The sequence below is a fragment of the Vicugna pacos genome, chromosome 1 (assembly GCF_048564905.1).
Source record: "Vicugna pacos chromosome 1, VicPac4, whole genome shotgun sequence".
Taxonomy (NCBI): domain Eukaryota; kingdom Metazoa; phylum Chordata; class Mammalia; order Artiodactyla; family Camelidae; genus Vicugna; species Vicugna pacos.
This window is the reverse complement of record NC_132987.1, coordinates 67992287-68016476: the sequence shown is the minus strand read 5'-3', so window position 1 is coordinate 68016476 and position 24190 is coordinate 67992287. Positions and strand designations below refer to the sequence as shown.

The 24190-nt window shown below is 34.4% G+C and overlaps 1 protein-coding gene across 4 annotated transcripts in view; it reads right to left on the bottom strand.

Annotated features, from left to right (window-relative positions):
* Positions 1–24190, bottom strand: part of GSK3B (glycogen synthase kinase 3 beta) — a 165743-nt gene that overhangs the window by 17701 nt on the left and 123852 nt on the right. For 2 of the 4 annotated variants that reach the window (XM_006210331.4, XM_031680764.2), the window contains exons 8-10: positions 22270–22365; positions 13582–13620; positions 10677–10863 (exon numbers count right to left, since the gene is read on the bottom strand). In XM_006210331.4, coding sequence (XP_006210393.1) covers positions 10677–10863; positions 13582–13620; positions 22270–22365 — 322 coding nt within the window. The remainder of the gene's footprint in view (positions 1–10676; positions 10864–13581; positions 13621–22269; positions 22366–24190) is intronic. The other 2 variants (XM_006210332.3, XM_031680768.2) reach the window with 1 other exon arrangement.

Sequence of the window (24190 nt, the reverse complement as noted above, 5' to 3'; positions counted from 1 at the left end):
CCCCCCAAAAAAGAGAAGCTATGGGATCCTCGAGGCTTCATCACATCTAATGACATAGGGGTGAGGTAAATAAAATCCATGAAAACAATTAAAAAGACTAGGTTCTTAACCTAGAGTGGCCAGTGGACAGCCTCTGTGAGGACTTCTGTGAAATGCTTTGAGTCAAACACCCAAAAAGTTAAGGAATTCTAAACTGGACAACCACATATAGCTCTCCAACTTCTATATATCATTGTCCCTTTCCTCTTCTTAATTATAGACACTCCTTAAGGTCCATTGCTTTCCATCCATTAGCTCTTCCCTAATTTGTAGAGCTTGTTAACTGTTGTAGCTTTTGCCTATGTGAATGAGGAAGCCTCCATGTACTAAAGTCCTGTTCTTTACACTACATATCTGTCCCTTTTGTGGAAACAGATGATGGGCACTTCTATGGGGCTGTCACAGTTAGTTCAAAATGTTCATAATTGTTTTTTGTATACAACAATTACAACCTTCTCCCAATATTCCTCTCTATTCGTGGCACTGAACAGGAAGGAAATGGAGGCAATGAGTATGAATATAAAATGCAGTGAAATAATGCAAAAAAAAAAAGAATGGCATGTTGGAGGACAGCAAGAGCAAAGCAATAGAACTTTTCAGAATCAGGAAAGTATATGTATTCTTGAAGGCAGAGAATAAGGAGTGAAGAAGAGAAGAGATTGAAAGTGAAAAGTTAATATTTATTTACTGAATACGTGTGTGAGGCTTCAGTAGGGAGATAATTAAGAAAACAAGGAAGCCAATAATACTGAAGCGGAGCTGGCTTTAGAGAAGCGGTGAGAAGGATAAGAGATAGATTGTGTCACCCCAAAGACACGGTTCAAAACAAAATGGCAACAGGTTCCAGAAGGTTTTAGAAAACTTCATGCATGATAAGGATATATTCAACCAACTGCAGATGCCATAAAAACTATTCATCAAAAAAAAAAATCACATAGTAGTTTATTGGGAAACATTATGAATGTTTTGATGGTGTATCAATCATTATGTACTCTGTCATCAAAACGTAACCACAGCTTTAACAAAAGCAACGTAAATTTTAAAATAGGTATCAATAAACCAACCAAGATATAGATATCAACCAACCAAAAGGTTACTCTAACTTGCTTAACTAAATCTTGCTGCATTGTTTACACTACAAACTACAGAAGAGAAAGTCCCATGAAAAGACTGCTGTAAGTAAAGGAATCTTAAAAACAAAAACTAAAACAAAAACAAAAACCCAACAAAACCTAAATCTAGTTGGCAAAACCTGAAGTTTCCCTTCTTCCAAATACAAAGTTTCCGAATTTATTGATAAGAAGGGGGCAGGGTAAGAAACTTCCCTAGTTTTTTTTTTTTTTTTTAATTTGCAGGAGTTGGGTGGGGGTAGGGGTGGAAAGAGGTATATATGTTTGTTCAAACTGTGTTGTGTGAAAGCTGAGGATAAATTTGAGAAAAATAATCAATGTACAAACCAGAGGGAAGAAATCAACCCTATATTGACTAGACCTACTCTTACAGTGATAATAAAAGACTATAGTCATCAGGTGGAAGGGAAATCTTTCTTTGCTAGCTTGGAAAGAGCTCAACCTGCAGACCCCCAGGAAGAAGTCTCAAAAAGAGACAGACTTTCTTTTTCTTCTACAAGTAGTGTGAGGTCTTCATGTGTGTATCAGGTCTCTTAAATATAAATGAAAGTTGTCAGCAGTTACCTATATAGTTAAAACTGCCATTTTCCCCCCTCTCTTCACAATATGGTCTAAATGACTTAACAACAGCGTGCCTGTTTCATTTGTGCACTTTTTTTTGGAATAGTAATTCAAATGCTAGGATGGTGCACCTTAATCTTATACATATTGAATTCTAATGCTGCTTATTTGGATATATTTTTTAGATGACCAAGTAAACCCATCATAACTGCTTCTCCCCTAACAATTTCAAAGTCAAAGGAATTCTCTGACGAAGCTCCTTATGTTGCCTACATACTTATTCAAAAAATAAACAAACACTTAACTAATCAAAAGATCGGACAAACAGTAAATAACTTACAAGGCTTGCTCCTGCTATCTGGTAACATTAACAGTCTTTCCTGTGTGAACTATATGATACTTGCACAAACCCATAACTACTTTGCCTTGGAAATGTCCAAGAAGAGGTATCATAATTTATACTAGTCACCCAAAAATGTGTGAAATCATTTTTTGTACTACATTTATAGTAATGATATATTTTAGAAGTTATCTAGCAAAATGGTAGTATTTTAAAAGTCCTAGGGATTAAAAAGAATAAGCTTCAGTAACCTGAAAATTTTACACTCAGAACTCCATTCTTGATGAAGTGTAATAAATGAACCATTACAATGAGTTCTTTCATCCAATTAAACAACCTTTTTGAGCATCCAAAAATAGTATGTACTAGGGAGGATACAGCTCAGCAGTAAAGTGCATGCTTAACCAAGCACGAGGTCCTGGGTTCAATCCCAAGTACCTCCATTAAAGATAAATAAATAAATCTAATTACATCCCCACCATCCCCCACAAACAGTATGTACTGCTAATATGTTGAATTCTAGGGGAACTAGTTTGTGTTATTTTGTATCCATTTATAACATGATCTTACATATCTCACCGTTTCATGCTGTAAGTTTTTAGTTTTATTTCTCATTTTTTCTTTGTCGTTTTGGAGTCAACTTATTTTTATTTTAGAGCTAAGTGTCCTTGAATATCCTTTAATCCAGCTATCTCATTTTTTTAAATTAGGAAACTCAGAGATACTGTTGACCAAGTTCTGCAACTAGTCAGAGAGACCAGGAACAAGACTTTAGGTCTGACTTACTTCCAATATGCAATACTGCATATCTTTATTGCCTTGGTTATAAATTACATACCACCAGTGTTCTGGTCTTCCTGGGAGTGTATCTGTCCAGACTAAACACAGACCTTTAAGTTTTATCTTTAAGTTAAGATACTAGTTTTTGATTGTTTGTTGCTATATATCATTCCATATTCCTTCCAGCACTGTGGTCAAAGCAGCAGAGCCAAACAAATAATCTCTGGCAAAATGAAAATAATTTCCATAAATAACTGTTCATTCAGATCCTAAAATTTTTAATACAGTCAATATTATTTGTTGTTAGTATTCTAGTTGCTGAACTAAAACAAACTTGACCCCTTTTAGTGGCACTCATGAATTTCTTCCAGCTCTCCCTGGAGTGTATTTCCTTTGGATTATCATTTCAATATCTAGAAGAGTACAGCTTACCTAGCAATTTTATTCTTCTCAATTATTTATAAAATATTAAAGAACAATTCTGACATCAGTTCCTTTGATAAGTATAAACAGCTCCACCTCTCATTTATTTACCAGAATAATCCATTTATACCCAAATTTTCTCAAATCTATTTATAAGGATCTTTTATAGCCATTTTTCACCCATAAGATCACAATAGAAAAATGGATAGTCACATAAAAGTGGCAAGTTTAGTTTTAAAAAAATGGAGAGAGCACTGCAAATTAGAGCACTCTGAGTTTCACTTTAGAATCTGATTCACATCGTACACGTAAGAGTTCCTATCTTATGTAAATTTATTCCTGCTATTGTAAATTACAGTAGTCTAAAACCAAAGACCTTCAACTCAAGATTTATAGTAATTTAAGAATATTAGAAGATAATGCATTATCTCAGGTAGTTGAAATACTATGCCCACTTTAGACGTGGCAGAGTATAAGGTAGGCTATAAGAAAATGTCCAGGACATAGAAAGTCAGATAAGCAGGTAGGCTGACCACATTTATGTGTATCACTATTTTACAATAGGAAAATTGGCTTGAAAATAATTGCTGCAAAGATATGGAACCCCCTAATTATCGTAAATGAGTTACAATAAATTTTATAAATAAGCAATCTACTGCTTTCAAATGAAGGAAGTATACCCCTTTGATAAGCTGGCCTTCTGTAACACTTGATTTTGTTGCTCATCTACAACTTGTTCTCAATCCCATGTTTGCATCGTTTCCTTTTAACACATTCCTACACTCATTTTGAAATCTCTTTCTCTGATTCTTTCCCCATTTCCTTTTGTTTTCTCCTACTCCTCCTTTTACTGTCCTTTTCGCTTGCTTTCTGGAACCCCTTTCTATTTCATCATTACTTTCCTCATGTCTAGATACTCTCATCCCTGTACCCCAAGACATCCGAAGTCTGCCTGAGTTTGCATGTTGCTTTCTGGGTGCCACTAAATTTCCTGTTTTAACTCTCATTTAAAAAGCAGTTTCCCCTTCCAGCCTAGAAGGGGAACCAAGAAGCCATTACGCCTCCTTATCTCCCAACTCCTTCAGATAACCCAGCTGAGTGGTAGAGCAGTAGGCTCTTCAAACTAAGTCACACTAATGTAAATCGTCGATAATCTTCACTCACGCCTGCCCAACCCCAATCTTGTCCTGTGCCCTACGGGGGAAAATGCCTGCCAAAATAATTTTACTTGTAAATATCTCAAAAAAGAATTGGATAGAAAATTGGGATTGGGGATGTGTGTGGTGAAATCAGCTGGAGACTCACTTTTAAACATACAAAATCACCTATTTCCCAAGATATTTCAGCCCTGAAATAGGCAAGGAATTGGTAAATAAAGAGAAAACTGATCTTTGTTGAGATTTCTTGATTCTACCTGCTTCCTAAGGCCTGAGTCAGTTATGTCCAACCTTTGAGATCCAATGACTGAAGGAAAGGGAGAGAAGCAGTTATGCCAAAGGTCTGTCCAGGTTTCCAATGCCTGGATGAAGATAATACTGTCAGTCAGGGGATCCTAGAACACTGAAGCCCCAGTGCCAGAAAAATGAGAGGTGTGACAGTCTTCCGATTTATGCATCCAGAAAGTCAGAAGGATCTCAGTTTTCTGTCCCATATCTATTCAACTCTCTTCTTCCTCTAGCTGATCACAGAAATACTTGTTTTCATTATATGAAAGTAATACTAATTACCATCTATGGCCATTTACTCACAGCACAGTAACAAACGTCAAATTTTAGTTAGCTGTAAGCTTTACTATATTTTACTCAAGTGTTTAACCTTCATAGTTCTGTTCATGTGGTAGGTCTACCTTACTAATTAAAACAACCAAACTAACAACTAAAGGGAATATTAGAAACACCCAATAAGTACTGGCTGCATGAATTAATAAATACTGTGTGTATTTAACATGGCATGTAGCACTCACCCAAGCATTCACTGAGCACCTACTATATGCAGACCAGGGATTATCTCAAGTTCATTTGGGAGAAGTAAGATAGACTTCTGAAAATTTACTTTCAAGAATGGAGGGAGGTTTTATTCCACCTACAGCAGAATCTCACTAATGACCCCCACCCACACCCTGCAGTGGTTCCCATTTCTGTGTTCTTTCTAACTATAAAACCAACTGGAAAGTTGGTTCTTCTTCTTCAATCTCTTCAATTACCCAGTTTTATTCTGATCATCCATTAATTGCTATTAATTAGTACATGCTCTAAAGTTGCATCTGCATAACAGTTACATCTTTGCCTTAGTAAACAAGATCACCATTTGCAAAGACTGATCCAAAATCAGAATATGGAGTATCAAACAAAATGACATTAAATAACACCTCTTCCCTGGACAGCTGTGTCCTCATCTAGAAACACTGTTTTTAATATAATAGTGATATAGAAGGAAAGGGAGAAAGTACTACTCTAAGTGATCACAGCCCAGTTTTGGAAGACAGAGCAGCATTTTAAAACTTTAATAAAGGAGGGCCAAATCACAAAATGATGTCATGTTCAATTTAACACATTTAATTTTACGAAAAACCATTTCAAGGATATATTTACAGGGTCTATTTGAATAGATACAAAGATTCATGTACATCCTCCTATCCTCCTTCTCACTGACATCCACAGAAGCACACAAACACTCTAATAGCCACAGAGGTTGCCTACCATACCTACACACACCAAATCCCAATATTCAAATATTCTTCAACTCCTCAAAGACATATGCACATTCAGACATACACAGAGCTATATTTATGTTTGATATTCTAGGCAAATATAAAAATCTGATCTCAAAATATCATTCTTCATTCCTTTTTAAAAACTTGTAAATATTAGATACACACGAATAAAGTCTGAATTAAACTATTTACTCTTTAAAGTGAGTCTTCTCTTTACTTTAGTTGATTCTTTTATTTAACAGTATAAAAACTGCCAATCTGCAAAAGTCCTTCCAATATTTCCAAGACCATATTCTAAAATCTAAGCCAATTTGTTTTTGTTAATTGTATGAATGCAATTGATTAGAAAACAGGTAAATAGCATTTACCAGGTCCTGATTCATTATACTGCATAAGCTTAGGACCACAATGAGAAAACACTTCACACCCACTAAGATGGCTATTTAAAAAAAAAAAAAAAAAGGGAAACCAAGTATTGGTGAGGATGTGGAGAAACTGGAACCCTTTTACATTGCTGATGGGAATGTAAAATGTGCAAGCCACTGTGCAAACTAGTTTGGCAGTTTCTCAAAAAGTTAAACATAGAATTACCGTATAACTCAGTAATACCCCAAAGAACTGAAAACAAGTATTTAAACAAATTCATACTTGTACACAATAGTCCTAGCAGGACTATTCAAAATAGCCAGAGGGTAGAAACAAACCAAATGTCTATCAGTAGATGGATGGATAAACAAATGTTGTATATCCTTATGCTATGGACTGAATGTTTCTGTCCCCCTAAAATTCATATGCCAAAGCCCTAGTCCCCAAAGTGATGGTATTTGGAGGTGGAGTCTTTGGGAGGTAATTAGGTCATGAGGGCAGGGCCTCATGAATGGGATTAACGGTCTTATAAGAGGAAACACAAGAGAGGTGATCTCTCTCCACCATATGAATAAGAAAGGAGCCATCTGCAAACCAAGAAGTGATCTCTCACCAAACATTGAATTTGTCAGCACATTGGTCTTGAACTCCTCAGCCTCCAGAACTGTGAGAAATAAATCTTTATCGTTTATGCCACCCAGTCTATGGTATTTTGTTATAGTAGCCTGAACTGATCAAGACATGATACAGTAAAATATTATTCTGCCATAAAAAGGAATGAAATACTGGTAACATGTTACAACATGGACGAACCTTGAAAACATGCAAAGTGAACTGAAAGAAGCCAAACACAAAAGGTCACATATAGATTCCATTATATGAAATATCTAGAATAGGCAAATCAATAGACAGAAAGTAGATTGGTGGTTACCAGGGGCTCTGAAGGAGAGGTTAATGCAAACTGATGGGTATAGAGTTATCTTTCTTTTTTTTTTTTTTAACTTTTTTTATTGATTTATAATCATTTTACAATAATGTTGTGTCAAATTTCAGTGTTCAGTAAAATTTTTCAGTCATACATGGACATACATACTCATTGTCACATTTTTTTCTCTGTGAGCTACCATAATGTTTTGTGTATATTTCCCTGTGCTATACAGTATAATCCTGTTTATTTATTCTACAATTCTGAAATCCCAGTCTATCCCTTCCCACCCTCCACCCCCCTGGCAACCACAAGTCTGTATTCTCTGTCTATGAGTCTATTTCTGTCCTGTATAGAGTTTTCTTTAGGAGAAATGAAAATGTTTTGGAATTTGAGAGAGGTGGTGGCTGCAAGCACTGTGAATGTATTAAACACCAATGAATTGTTTACAAGGATTCAGACCTTACGTGAATTTTATCTCAGTTTTTAAAAAGCTTAGAAATTTATAAAATAATAAGTTTAGTTGTTTTACATTTTATTTTCTTGAGTAATAATGGGAAATTATTAGCTGGTGACTAAAGAATCAAATGTAATTACTTCAAAAATGATGCATGTGAATAGCGAAACTGAATTCTTAATTTTAAAACCTGACCAAATAAAAGGTTTACTAGTATCTCAGTTTTGATCAACACATATAGGTACATATACACATTGAAGAATATGTATCAAAATATGCCTCAATTTAAGGAGAATCATTCTCCAAACTATCCATCCTAAGTATCATCTTGTATGCATTTGTGTTTGTACCAAGTTGCTCACTTGACGAGCAGCTTTCCTGATTTGTATATTCTGAGAAACAAAGTACTGAAGATACTTAGTGTGAAAAAAAAACTCAAAGTTTTCTTCAAAGTTTGGGAAACTTTAAAGTCACCTAACAGAAGTGATAGGAAAAGAGGGAAAGAAATTTAGCATTGACTTAGTAGTTTCTGATGTCAATACTCCACAGTTGCAAGTGCTGGATGTCACTGTATAAAAAGCCTTTTAGAGACCCACTTTAAAAAGCAATCAAGTAAATAATTACACTGTGCAGACAATAAACATTATACCTAACAGTACAAAAGGAAAAAAATGTACTATGTTATATAAATGGGTACATGAAGAATTTCCATCAACAGCTTCATATAGATTCAAAAAGTGCTTCATATCAAAAAATTTAGGTAATGGAACCTAAAAAAACTATACATATATAGATGGTTCAAAAAGTAACTCTATTGATTACAAAGACATAGATGTAAAAGATGCATGTAAAAAGTCTGAATAAAATTATTTTATGAAATTTAAGATTAAAAAAATAAAATCCCTAACTTAGTATTAATTTTATTTAATATATAATTTTAAATATAGTCAAGTTAATAAAAAAGAACCCTTTTGGGATCTTCTAAATGGGAAAATAGAGGATCACTTTACATTAAATGATTATCAGCACATTCATCAGAAAAAAGATTGAAAAGAGCTACACCATAAAATGCTAAAAGTGATTATTTTGAATGCTGAAAGTAACTATTCTGAGATTATGACTTTAATTTTCTCTATTCTTCCTCTGTCCTTTCAACATTTTCTTCCATCTATACGTACTATTCTTTTTTTAATTTTTTTTTTTCAGTGAGGGGAGTAATTAGGTTTATTTGTTTAGTAGAGGTACTGGGAACTGAACCCAGGACCTCACGCATGCTAGGTATGCACTCTACCACTGAGCTATACCCTCCCCCTATACGTACTATTCTTGATTAAAACAAAAGCAGTAAGAATTAAAAATAAAATTTATTTTCTCAAGAGGTCTAAAACTTACATGACATGGAATCAAAGAATCTCTGTTCTGGAAGAGGTCCAAAAGATCTCACCTTCTCTCAGTCTAACCTTCTGCCAAACTAGAATAATCTTATTTATGAATTGTAATGCTTTCCAGCCTTTTCCTGATACAGAGATCAATATTTTACAAACAATTTGTTCCACTGTTACCAACTATAAATTCTTCATTTACTTATCAACAATTTTATTCGGTCTCTATTTATGCCAGGGGCTGAGGTCTTTACAATAAGCTCAAATAGGTACCGCTCTCTAATTTTGCTACCATTTTCATTTCACAATGCGAAGAAAGAACATACATCTATTCTTTTCTTTAGAAGACTGTCTTTGTGGTATTTTTAGACAGCTCTCAGGAGTCCCTTACATCTTCACTTTTCCAGGCCCTATATTCAATTCTGCTCCTTTGAATACTCTACCTGTCATTCATTAAATGTTCTTCTTAAAAAGGCATAGCCAGGACCTAAAACAACGTTCCAAATGGTTTCTGATCAGCCCTAAATAGTCAAAATTGATAGTTTCAGGATTTTTGAACATTTTTCTTTTATGAGTGTAGACTGCATCAGCATTGCTTGAAGTTACATAGTTAATATTGACAGTTTAAGATTACAGTCAACTGAATCTTCCAGCTATTTTACCAGCAACTCAGGTCTTCCAAATCTACAGCTTAAACAATGCAATTTTTTCCACATTCAATTTTAGAAAAGTTTAAATATGGGGGAAAATCTGCCTTGTAATAAAGGAAATATATCTATTTCCTGATCACACAGAGCTCTCTGTTTATTGCTTAAGCAATCTATTTATTGCTTGTTTTATCTACAGGGAATTGTACACTTTCAATGCTGAGTTGAAGAAGAAAAATCACATCATCAGAGCCAGTGTGGCTGATGAATGAATGAAAAATGAACACAGAAATGGTGAAGAAATGACTATCCCTGAGCTTTTCGGAAACCACCAATGCATAGACTCAGTTTTATTATCAATGTTTTCTCAGCAGCAGCAGTGATGCCAAGCCCCAGAAGGGATGAGAATTTCTCTTCTACATCCTTTTAATACATTTTAAGAGGGGATTTATAGGACTCCAGTTGTCCCCATTTGTTTATTTAAATTTACACAAATATAGACACCAATTTATTTTCAAGTTTAAAAAACTTGATATAAATCCTTGGGAAGCAAGAAATTTTAATAGTCTAAGTTTCAGACACAAATCTGAAGGTTAAATTAGCCTTTAATTCGTTGTTAATTAGTCTTGTTAGTGATAAATTTCACTCAGTGAAATCTCTATAACTTCTCACGTGAGAAGACTCATAATTTACTAAAAATTAGAGGATATGCTTACTTGAAAAAATTTACCTGCCACTATTTTGTACAAAACCATACAAGTGGTAGCCTAATAAGTGGTTAGATGGTTCCTACCTACACAAGTATTTAATATGCCCACTTTTATCCCATATAGATTTTAATTAATAGAGTGTCACTTCACACACATATGTACCTTTCCCAGAAATGGTAGAAGAGCTAAGTGTTAGGGGTTACCTTGAGTGGTGAAGTTGAAGAGTGCAGGTGTGTCTCGCCCATTTGGTAGTTTGACATTTGGGTCCCGTAATTCATCAAAAAATGAATGTGCACAAGCTTCCAGTGGTGTCAATCGGGCAGTTGGTGTATACTCCAGCAGACGGCTACACAGTGCAATTGCCTCCGGTGGAGTTCGGGGCCGGAAGACCTACAGTATAAAGAAGAGAAAGTACAATTAATGTTTTATTGTAAGAATCTTAGCAAATTATCCTCTGAGCACTGAGCTAATTCCCACCACATACAAAATTATGGTTGAATTTGTGAAAGGAAACTTCTAGAATGAAAGGAGTTAACTACACATGATTTACCACACTGTGGTGAACTGCTAATTAAAGACTATATGAGAAAAGCTCAGGGAGGAAACTAGAGGAAATGGTAAAAAAAAAAAAATCTATATATACTAATCATAAAGCAGTACAATCAAACATGCACATAAAATATGACAGGCACAAAAGCAAGCCTGGGTCCTGGAGGCAAGCACAACTAAAAGAATATAAAATTAATTTTAAAGTTTTGACTGCTGTGGCAGTGGATAAAACGTTTCTTTTGTGTAAGTTTTTAGCAGAATTATTGTTGATAATGGATAGCACTGTTTAAATTTGGCAATTAATTTCTTTTAAAAAAGAAAACCTGTTTACTCTAGGTCTGTAAATGTTAATGATTTGGTATTAACTCTTCAATAAACAGAGCCTATCATTATTTGAAGAAATTCTTGAATACTCAAGAACTTTACAAAATGTCCCAAACTGTTTTCTCAGGAACTGTTATCATGAATATGGCCAGTTTACCCTCATTTGAAATGTCCTAGGGTTTTAACCAGGAAGAAACAAATGTGTTTTTCATTAAGAGCCATTAACTCACAGGAATAGTAAACTGAAAGCTATACTGAAGCAAAATACAAATAAATAAATTTGTTTAAAAGACTAGAAAGAATCCTACTCACTTTATGTCTTAAAACTCCTAATAAATACATAAAACTATGAAAAAATATACTGCGTTCTAAATTATGGACAGTTAAAGAATAAAAGCAGAAAGGGGAAGAACAGAAATAAACATAAGAAGATGGATAGAAAGCCTTTGAAACTGAAGAAAAATGAAACATACACGCCTTGATAGGAAGAATACAGAATCAAATAGAAGGTGTGACAGTGGTGGTAATAGGGGTGAAGAAACACACAGAGAAACAGATGTGTAAGAATGGAGGGAAACAAATCCACAAGTGAGGAAAGGACATGTAGACCGTGACAAGGCACTGAGGAGCCTGAGAGGCTAAAGTTTCCTAATGAGAAAGGCTCATGTAACATCTGGCTGTTCACCTAGGCTGAAAGCAGGAGAACCAGTTACTACCACAGAACTCATTAGATTTTAAGATACTATTTATAAGAGTACTAACTTTCTACAGTGAAAATTTTTTTCTTTTGTTTTTACACAAAGTTTATTATTAGTAAAGATATTTTCCATGGACACTGAGAAATTGATTTGAGTAGACTATCAGAAATTTATTTCAAAACATTAAAAGCCTTAGTCAATTTATTTGGCAATGTTAGAAAACCCTCTCTGTAAGGTCAAAACCTGCTCTGTCTTTATTCTTTTGAGTGATCTGACTTGCCTCAGTCAAGGAGCTAAGTTGTTATATTATTTGAAATGTTTAGATCTTCCACTGTTATTGGTCATTTCCCCCACTCTTGCTCCCCAGACAGGTCCATAATCAAACTTAGAACGTAAAAGAAAATAATCAGTGCAAACATTTAGAAAAATTTTCATAAAAATATTAAGTACTACTGACATATTTTATCTCTCAGGGCAGTTCGCACTTACTTGACAGCATATGGATTTATTTTGCCAGCTAGTCTAATCAAAATGTTTCTGCACCAATTTGGGAGCATATAAGGTAGAATTAAAGGTACCACCACCAGAAGCAGAAACAACTATCTCCTAAATTCAAATGTAGGGTAGCCGAACAGTGAGTGTATTTTAAATGAAAAAATTCGTGTTATATTAATGAAGATTTTCTGGTAAGGCTACTAACAAACCAGTATTGTAAGCATATTTCTGATTATGAAAAAAATCCATATCTTTTTGGTTTCTTAGTAGCAACAAGTGACCATCCATATTGGTACTAAGACATATATTAGCTTATTTTTGCAAGGAAATCCTAACTCATGGAATCAAAGAGTCAAAAGTGATAAAGAAAAGAATTCATTCCAAGAGCCTACCTTAAAATCAAGACTTAACCTGCCTTTTAAAAACACATCCATTATTACTTTAAACTCTTTGAGAGATTCCTGATGAGAAAACCCTTGGTTCAGTACTCTACAGATAAAGGTCAAGTGGAAAATTATGTGGGGTCAAAACCCAATCTCCCCAAAGTCCAGATTACTGACCATAAGACACGTTGTGGTAGCATGTAACTTCCAAAACTTACAGGCCAAAATAGAAACAGCTCTTTTGGATCATCTTTGTGTCTGAAGAAAAGGAAACCAGTAACTACTGAGATCTGGTTTTTAATAAAGAAGTTTCTGCTGCTGTTTCATTCCTTACTTATTTAAATTGCTTAACACTCAATCTTTGGTTCTGTGGATTTTTGTCAATATTTATTATTTTAAAAATAATAATTCTGAAACTCTACAACTCCTAAACTTCAGCTTAGATGTCAATAAATCACTTAGGAGACTGACAATCTAAATATACCATAAGCAAAACCTACACCACACAGTGAATGAAAACAGAAATCACAGCTACCTACGTTGTTTTCACTATTACATTTCAAGAATGAATAACTGTTTAACCTTTCAAAAAAAAAGTTGTCCCCCTGGTTTTAAGACCTGCCCTGAAATTTTGGGAAAAAAAAAAATTAAGTACATACCCGCACTCCTGAGGTGAAATGTCCTGTTCCTGACGAATCCTAAAGATGAGAATGCAGTGAAATAATCCAAACAGGGGAAGTCAATCCAAAAGAGAATAGTCCAGCAAGGAAAAATATATCCAATGTTATAAGAAATCCATGGTGTGGGGGGGACATAGAAAATGTTTATACAGTTATAAACTTTAAACATCAGTCTCCACAGTAGCAAGTCCAAGTTTTAAAAATTATTTCACCACAGTGTATGCAAAAAAATTTGATTGCGCAATGGTGAGGCACAGTAAAGAAACATTTTAATTTTAGTTTATTATGTTCCGATGCCAGTGCGTTTATTAAAAAAATACAAAACCAAAAAAAGTTAAAATCAAAATGAAATCTAGAAGTAAAGTTCCCAAAGTAAAGTGTCTGGTCTTCTACGACCTGGATTCACCGTCCATTGACATGGCTGGGAGGGGGCATATTAGCCTGCTTTTAAAGATATGAATTCCCAATATGCTAATTTTTCTCTATCAGTGTATTCCAGTACACAGTATAAACATTTTTTAGTGATGAGAGGAAAGTAACAGATATATTTAATTTATATTACTATAGACTTCAAGCCAGATATTTTCAATTTGTGTGAGCTAAGAAGGATCAGGCCACCGCGGATTATTCTCCATTTTGGATTGACTTCCCTGCTAAAAGATATTTACTGACATTCTCATTATCTTAGGACTCTTCAGCAAATTGACGTTATCACCTCAGGAGTGCGGGTATAAACTTACTTTTTCTATTGCGGGCTTTGCCCCCTCATACCCTTGCACCCATTACTTAGGAAAAATAAAGAACATTCCTTTTTGGAAAAACTCACTGAAAAAAAATTCTGTATCTTTGAGCACTACAAATTCAACACAATTCCATCTGAAAATATGCCCAATTCACCCACCAAAAGCTAAACAAAAATATATACAATAAACAATACAACTAAGGGATAGTCACAGTTATAGGTGACATGCATAGTAATGTACACCAACACCTAGGCACAACGGAGCCAAATATGCAAGGGAGGTAGTAGGGTCTATTATGTCTAGGTATTGAGAACAAAAAATGGCAGAACTCACCAGTAGCTGTGAATTCCCTTGGCTATTCTAAGAGAATTTAATATTCTTTTAGGATAGTTTCCAGTGGGGGAATTAAATATTTTGCAAAAATAAATAATCCGCGGATTACTTTTAGTCTGCAGACTAAAATTTAGTACACGGATTAAAATCCGGCCCATCAGAATAAATATCTCTCATGAACTAAAACACAACCAGGTGGACAAAAATAGAAAACCAGACTAAAAAAACTGAGAGCACAAAGTAAGACTCAACTGGGCCGACTAACGATTAGTACGCAGACTAAATATGGCCAGCCAAGAACGTTAGCAAGGCCATGAAGAGCCCAAAGCACCCCTTGTAAAAACTAAAACCAAAAGGAAATAAATAAAACAAAACAGAACAAAGCAAAAAAGAAATAAATAAACAAAAGAAAGAAAGAAAACAAAAGAGAAAAGTAAAACTGAAAAGAACCAATACACTGACATGAACTTTTAAGTGATTCAAATACTACCTCACCTGTGCAGCAACTCATTTTCTTAAATTGAAACAATCTGTCATCACAAATACTAGTCCATAGAAGAAACTAAGAGAAAAAATTCATTTTTTTCAAAAAGGAAGTCTCTGTGGTACTGAACAAATGCAAATAAGTCCTTAACTGAAGAGTTATTCAAAATAAATTTGCATTTGGATAACTCAAAAATGATACAGGCAATTTTCTCCTTACATGTCCTAGAATACAGACTTGCCATCAAATATCAAATTTCAACCTGGAACTAACTGTTATGACTGAATCTTCAGCCTCTTAAATATATATATACCATATGAAGGCCTGTGGTTGAATCTCATAGCACCAGCTCTCAACAATTCTATTGTATTAAACAACCGACCAGAGCAATGTAAAAACGCCCATAGGCAAAGATAATTAATCTAAGTAGAATGCAGAGCAAGTGCTGTGCCTATTCTGAACAGCTATTCTTCCCAAGTTTTCATTGTGATAAATGTACAATATAGACACTGTTCTCTGGTCATACACAAAATACACAAACATCCAGTGTTAAAAACTGATAAACCATGAACACTCCTAAAAAGCAACACTAATACTGGCTCTCAAGTAATCTGTTAGTCATCTACAATTATTTGCAATGTGTAAGCCTAAATAGAGGACTAAAATGAGACAATGCCATGGATTTGTTGAAGAGTTGGAAGAATTTAAGTCTACTGAAGTGCTCGTGTGCAGTACATAATTCAGGAGAAACACAAACATCCTTTGCTTAGCTACAGCAGAGCTAGCATTCAGAAAATTTCAGCTGCACCAAATAAAGACTTAAGAGTTTTCCTGAGCTCTACAACACATAAGGAATATCATATATGTGCTGATATTAGCATTTAACTATGCAATGTAATTTCTCCCTCTAACCTCAATTACTGATTACAGTCCCACAGAAGTGTGATTTACCAAATGTCCACTTATCCAATTTAATCTTTCATTATTCATAAAATGGTTAAGAATACAGGAATATTTCCTTTTCATCCACACCTCCTTATCTTAAGGGATAGTCCCCTAAGCTACAATAATTCCTGCCTTTATTGACACCTATGCAAATCCAAATCCTCCTTCAACAGTACCTGCCCCTCCATCCCCTCTAGTCCTTCTGTCACCTTTAAAGCAGGCTTCCTTTCCGCCTCTACCAATCACACTGGAGATCTTCCTTATAATACCTACAGCATGTGAAATAGCTTTGAACACCAATAGCACAAAATCAATTATATGCTTATATATTATATATAGTATTCATATTTGATTCAGCTAAGTTAGTTTTATCACTTATAAGTTTCTCAAAGAGGAAGACTGTATATTTTAGTTCTTTTACATCCTTGATGGTATCCAGCAGAGCACCGATTACATAAAAGATATGTGTTTTAAAACACAAATATGTAAAAAGAAAAAGGGGTTTTGCCTTCTTTTTCAATCCACCATCAACCCTATCCTGTGCCCCACAAGTGATCTTGAAATTTGTCTTAGCATTCTTTCCTTTTTATATTAGTCTTCTCAAATATGGATTAGCCACCCTAGTAGCTGGATTTTAATATGCAATAGTTTCCAAAGAACTGGGAGTAATGCTAGCATAAACAGAGTGAGGAGGTCTATTCACATAGGAAACTGGATGTTAGAAAAGAAGTGACTATTCTAGCACTAACAAAGATGTAGGTAGAAAACTCAGCAGATAACATAGTGTATTTATAAGACAAGTGATAATGTATTAATTGAGTGTAGCAGGCATAGGGGTTGAGTAATAATACAGAAATTGATTATCTAAGCAACAGAACAAAACAGACAAGTGGCAAACTTACGAATTCTAAGCCCACCTGAAAGGCATTTTTGTTAATATGTGAAACTATAGTTAAAACAGGTGAGTTTACCAAGTGAAAAAGCTTGTATTCTGAGGCTCAAGGGAAAAAAAGAAAAGATGATGAAGAAAGTCTTTCTTAAAAAGTATAGCGGTGTTTTTGGTTTAGCTTTAAGCATACAGAATAATAAATATAATAATTAGTTCAGTCTAGTCTAATTCTTTTGATGGCTGAAGTGACTTCAGAAGTCAATATCCTACTTACTGTTAGCTAGTTGGAAATATTAGTATTCATTCATTTTGCAGCATGTGTACTATGTTCTAAGAAATCACGTATTATAAAGATTGATTTTTGTGGATAATGCTTTCTGGGATACTTAACCAATGATCCATGGTCCCCACGTAGGTTACTACAGACACTTAACTATAAAGTCAAGTACTATGTATGCCAAAAACTTAGCAAAAAAAATTCTAAAGTAATTGATACTCATTTTATCATTCCCAATACCAAAGAGAAATTAGGAACCGCTATAATACATATGATATGACTTGGTAGGTACTACAGGTGTTATGTGACGGGAATAACCATGGAGAGCTTGGATAAATAGAAAATGTTTCAAACGGAGAAGTGAGATTTGAGGTCTTGAGAAAAGGTCGAGATTTGGTAAGCAGAGAAAAAGAAGAACATTTTAAGTGTGAAAAAAAGACACTAGCAAGAGGTAGAAACAAATGTGGCTTCTCTGGGGAACAATTAGGTGAATAGTTTGATTAGACCAAAAAATTCAGTGAAGGTACATGATCCCTTCAAAGTTAGCAGGACAACACGCCCATATGTAGCTAACATTCTAAGTAGCCCTAATCAAATTGGAAGAAATCAGGGCCTTTGGGATTCTAATCTACTTCCTTCCACTAACTATATGTACCATTTATGAATTTCATTACTCTGAAAGAACATACAGACATCTGTGTTACCTAACTGACCTCACAGGATTATTTATTACTGGGACAAAAGGGGAACAGTTGACTTAAAGAACTTTAAACAAAAGGTTTAGCAGAATCAGGTACTCAAAATAGGGATGAAATTTATATATTACAATATAACTTTATTAGAAGCCCTTAATCTACCCTAACTAAACACTAAGCTTTTAAACTCATTGCCCAACCATATGCATTTAAGGGTGGAAGAGCTGGACAAATTGGGAAAGACTGGGCTTAACTGACCAGATGACTCAGGAAAGGTTAAGAGCAGGACACAGAACTAAATCTCTTGCTTTTCTGTAAAGAAAAAGTAGAAATGATTAGGAACAGTGACTGGATACTCTGTCATCCAAACTGGGACAGTGAAGAGTGTAAAGGAACATGCAATTAATAATTACACTGGACAAGCATGAACTGAGACATGTGATCACTCTTGTCATTACATATATGTCAAATTTTCCTAAATGCAATGAGGGAGCAGGGAAGAATTTTAAATAGGAGGGACAATATCACATGTGCTTTTAAGAAAGCTGACTTTGAGGCCACCTCTCTCTCTCCCTCACCTTCGGAGATGGCCAGCACTCTGTCTACAGAGTATGTATCTACTTTTACTTTAAACTGAGCACCCAACCCCCACACCTCGTGGCCTTTCTCTTGCCTTCTGAAACAGCCTGCACTCTATGCAGTACGCATCTCTGCAAATAAATCTACATTTACTCAAAAAAAAAAAAAAGCAAGCAAGCTGACTTTGACAGCAATGAGGATGTGAAAGATGTGAAGAAGGGAAACCAGTTAGGAGGTAGGAGGTTGTTTTTTTTTTTTTTTAAACAATTTTATGATATGGTGATGGCTTAAACTAAAGCCAGGGCATGGACATAGGGAGGACAAATCTCAGGACTACACTGGAGGTACAATCTTTACATTTATTCAGAACGAAAATGAAATAATCCTTTATATGCATACTTTATTTCTGAAAGAATCTGAAAAAAAGATACAACAGCTAACTGCTATCTTACAAAAGACAAAACTTGATGCACAAAGGGTGGGAGCAGTGCTTAAACCAGATCCTTACTTAATACCTAGCAGACTGTCATTTAACCATACCTCCACGTATTAAACACAGAATTTAAGCTTCCTCTCTCTTCCAACCAATCTCCAACTCAATTTAGTTCTCAAATTACTTTTGTTATCACTTCCTTTTGCTTTCCATCTGGATTTTATTCTTTTACGTGTACAGCATACACCAATGCAGAGGTATTGATCCTCCCCACCCTCACTCCCAATGTTGGTCCCTATTTCAAAACATTAGTATATGTTTCTTTCCCAACTTAAGCCACAAATGCTTATTCAATGAATGAGGTTGTTCTGGCCATTAAGTAATAGTCAAGGGCATCTTACTGGAGTTTTAAAGTCTCAAGATTCCTGCCATATATTTTACTGGGGTTATTTCATCATTTTGTTTGCCATCTTTCTTACACATCTGAATACTCTCGACCTCAATGTTTCCATGGAAGATATTTTCTCCCTTGATGTTTATGTCTGTCTGCTCTTTTGAAGACACGAGCTCCTACTTCTGAGGATACAGCCATACTACTGCAGCATAGGAAACAAGGGTTCACACGTTCACAGCTTCAGAAAATGGGGCTAAAGCGGAGCCTAACAGAAGACCTCAATAAAGGCAAAGCAGCAGACTCCTGTTTACCTGCCTTCCAAGGGTAAAAAAATCTTTTCTTTAGAGAAAGTATTATGTATGTTTAAAAAAAAAAAAAACTCCATGAGCTGAGTAGTGTTAAGAGAGCATTTCTCAAGCTGGTATCCACTATTACAACAGAGGGGAGAGAGGAGTTACTTCCCTCTAGAAATTTAAAATTTTGTTATTTTCATCTTGACAATAACCTATTTTTTAAAATCAATATAAGCATATTCAGGATCACCTAGATGACAGAGTAGTGCCATGGAATTTCTGTGTTTGTATGTGGTTTAGTGTTTACAACCACAATAACACCAACCTAATTGTGTACACTAATGAGTAACTAACATACTATTACATAATAAATGCATTTGTACCAAATGAGAACCAAATTATGTCAAGGCACACTCTATGAATGAAGGGTTCACAGGAGTTTGAAGAGACAAAAATAGGTGGGAGAACTGAGTTATTATTCTACATATGGTACAGGAATGGAAACCTAAATAAAACAAACAAAAAGGGGTTTTGTATAGCTTATTTGCATTTGAAAAAGATTAGTGCAGGATACAGAAACATCAGGTGTCCATAAGGGCAAAGGAAGCTGTAAAGCACGCAAATTCAACACACTCTTCTGCTACCTGCATGTTAATTGATAATGAACCATTCCTCACATTCCACCCTGGCTAATACCTGTGTTGAAGAGATATAATCCAGGGGAAAAATGCAGAATATGACATACACTAATATTGATGGCAGTCTTGATTTAAAAAAAAAAAAGAGGACCAAGACTGCTAAATAAGATCTCCTGACCTCATTGCAGCATTATATTGCTCAGAAACTCTGTATTAGGGGTCACATGTGATGAATACTTAGATTAGATTAAACCAAAAAAAGCTTTGCTTAAATACAGAAATGCAGAACAAAGAAAATAAAATCACCTACACTCTTCTTACCCAAACTACAGTCAGCATTTTGGAATATTTTCCTATAGTAATTCAATACACAGAATTCTCTTTGCTTTTTGTTTCTTTTTAACATGGCTGAAATCATAGTACACTACAAACCACTTGTTATAAAACTTAATTTGGAATAACTTTGCTGGACTCAAACTGCAACTAACTCTCTAAATCCAAATAGGACACCTAGGATTCTCTGAGTTTAGAACCAGTGAGAGACCATAACAATCTGACCGGATTCAAAAGAAATTTCAAGTACAAAGATCAAAGAATGATTTATCTCAGAACATTTAATGTTTACTATAAACTTAAAAAGAGGGCTGGGGACAGGGCAACATCTTGGTCAATAAAAGCTGCAACCTGTAATTCTGGCACTAAAATACTACCGAGATCTTTGATTCTAAATAGTAAAATTAGTAACAAAGGATTTTCTGAAGTGAAGAGAGGTAATGAGATTGTCGTAACCTGAAAAAAAGTAACCTGAATCATAATACAATTTAGAGAGAGAAAGAGACATACTTTGAATCTGTGAATGTAAATTTTTACCCATAGCCCCAAATTACTTCACCTCTTACTATAAAAGATCTATAATCAATTAAATGAACTTGTCAATGTTCAAAACAAACTGTTATACATTTATTTTTAATATTAAAAAGTCTGTTTGAAATCATATTGAAAGTTGAACACTTCTAATCCACAAAAGTATGTAATTGGGGAGGGGGCTACATGGCACATAGCTAGAAGTTTAAAAGATTTGGCATTAAAACACACACACACACATACACAAAGAAAGGAAGCTTAATCCTGGCTTTGTCACAGCCACTTACGTAATCTTAGATAAGTCATTTGGTATCTTTAGCTAGAGATTCACTCTCACTTTAAACCCTACTGAAATTTTTTCCCCTCTGCACACAATTTCACAAATCAAAATGACATGAAAACAACTTTTTAAAAAAATCTCTCTAAAATCATTTCAGTTAAGTATCAAAGCAAAACACAACAAGTTGTCTCCTAAGTTAGACTTATGCTCTTAGAACAGGCTCCATCTAAATGTTGAAGTTAAGCTTTTCCAATGGCTAGAGACATCCTGTTGACATATCAATTGCTTTCTCCTAGCAAGATCAAATCTTCATTTTCATTCCTGCTCCCAAAACACCAATAGGAAAGTAAATAAGAGAAGAAAAACACAAAATATCATCTGTAATAAGGTCTATATATTAATAGTTTAAAAAAGAATAAAAATACATAAAATGTATATTTTATATGCTGTATGATACTGAATAATAAGAATCTGTAACTATGTAAAGAAATTACTTCTGAATTTTAACCAGTCAAAATTTACCTGTAAGAACCTGTTCCTAAATGAAATTCTTTATTTGAAGGATATGTATACATACTGTTCTCACCCTAAATAAAAACTCAGGCTGGAAACTTTCTACAGGAAATCAATGGAGATGAACCTATACAGTCAGTGAAAAACTGAAGTACAACTACCCAACCATTTTCATACACAGAAGTGCTGTTGTACTTTGTACTCTGGTAGCCGTCTAGTCTCAAAATAGTTTAAAAACAATGAGAAATCCAACTTCTAGTTAGCTACTGGTTCATGTGCTTTTTTAAAAAACTCTTTTTTGACTCACCTTAGTCCAAGGATGTGCCTTAATTTGAGGGAATTTGAATTCTGTGTAGTTTGGGTTCATTTCTCTAATTTGCTCCCTTGTTGGTGTCCCCAGGACCTAAACAAAGAAAGTAAGTTATTGCCATATTTTTCTATACACTTAGAAATACAGTCTTTATGTTTTAATGTATTGGTTTCACTAGAAAAAGGAATTCCAAAGTTACAAAATACTTACTGATTAAATAGAGCAGATTTTGTGAAAGCCTTTAATTCCCAACTGACTACAGAACCTATGCTATATTACCCTATACAGACTTCCATGATAATAAAAATAATGGTAAATCAGGGTTGTAAAAAAAAGATAACTCAAAAATATTCAAGTGAAAATACGCATCTTTATTCTGTCTAGAAAAACAATCTATTGCAATGACAGCACCTAAAATGAGAATATCTTTTATTCATTTAGTAAAGTCAGTCAAAAGTTTTATAATCAATAAATTAGAAGAATCTTACTCAAACGTGGTCATCAATAATTTCATTCAACCACTGAACATTAAGTGTATGTCCCCATGTACTAGGAACTACACCACGATACATGAAGGACACAAAGAACAAAAGATTTCCTGCTATGATAAACCTACATATCTGTGTGTGGAAAAAAAGTATAACTACAAGATGAAAATATATTGAGCACTTCATTGCCTCCAAAGCTGTACTAGGCACCAGAAAAAGGAAAGTAAATGGACCTGTCTGCACAAAACAGACGATGGGAAGAAACATTAAATACTATAACCAGCACTTTGAAGAAAGATTACATATAATACCCATCTTCGTAACTCTAGGGCCCAGTTTAAAACAAGTTTGTTGAAACAAAATATTAAGCCATGTACAATTCAAGGATATTGAACAGAAGGAGTAAAATGTAATGATAAGTACCTGATTTGTGGCAATCAATAATAAGGGCAAAGTAAGAATTTCAGTATTTTTGTCATTGTTTTTGGTTCTAATTCTCCAGACTTCACTAAAACTTTCAGAACTTAATCAAAATCTTAAGTTTCATTCTTCACAAGACACTCTTAAGAAGACAAAAGGCAAGCTACAGACTGAGAGAAAACATATTCAAAGGACTCTTACAATTCAAAAACAGGAAGACAAACAACAAATAAAAATGGACAAAAGAAAAGATATCCAGTGCTGGTGGAAATGTAAAATGGTACAACATCTTAGAAAATACTTTGGCAGTCTGTTAGAAAGTTAAACATATACTTACCATACACTCATCATTCCCACTTCCAGCTATTTACCCAAGAGAACTGAAAGCATATGCCCATACAAATTCTTGTACACTAACGTGTATAGCATCTTTTTTGTAACTGACACAAAGTAGAAATAACTCAAATGCCCATAACAGGTGAGTGAACAAATAAATGGTAGTATATTCATACAATGGAATACCACTCAGTAATAAAAAAGAACATGAATGAATTGAAATAACTATATACTGAGCAAAAGAAGCCAGACAAAAAGTACCCACTGTATAATTTAATTCATATGGAATTCTAGAAAATTTTCTGCCTATAGTGACAGAAAGAAGATCCATAGTTATGAGGGGCCAGAGGGAAGTATTACAAAGAGGCACCAGGAAATTACTGAGGGTTATCATTATGTTGATTTCATGGTGATAGTTTCATGACAGGTGTATACATATGTCAAACTCACCAAATTACATACTTTAAATATGTATATATACTTTATTGTATGTCAATTATACCTGAAATAAAAACTTTCAGAAATTAAATATTAGAATACATAAAGTTTGAGTAAGACAGGTGGAAAGAACATTCTAAGCTATAGAACAATAGTATTGTTTGTCAGTATAAGTCAAAAAAGAATCTAGTTAATTATAAACTGACCTTTAATTGCCTTATAACTTCTGAGCAAAC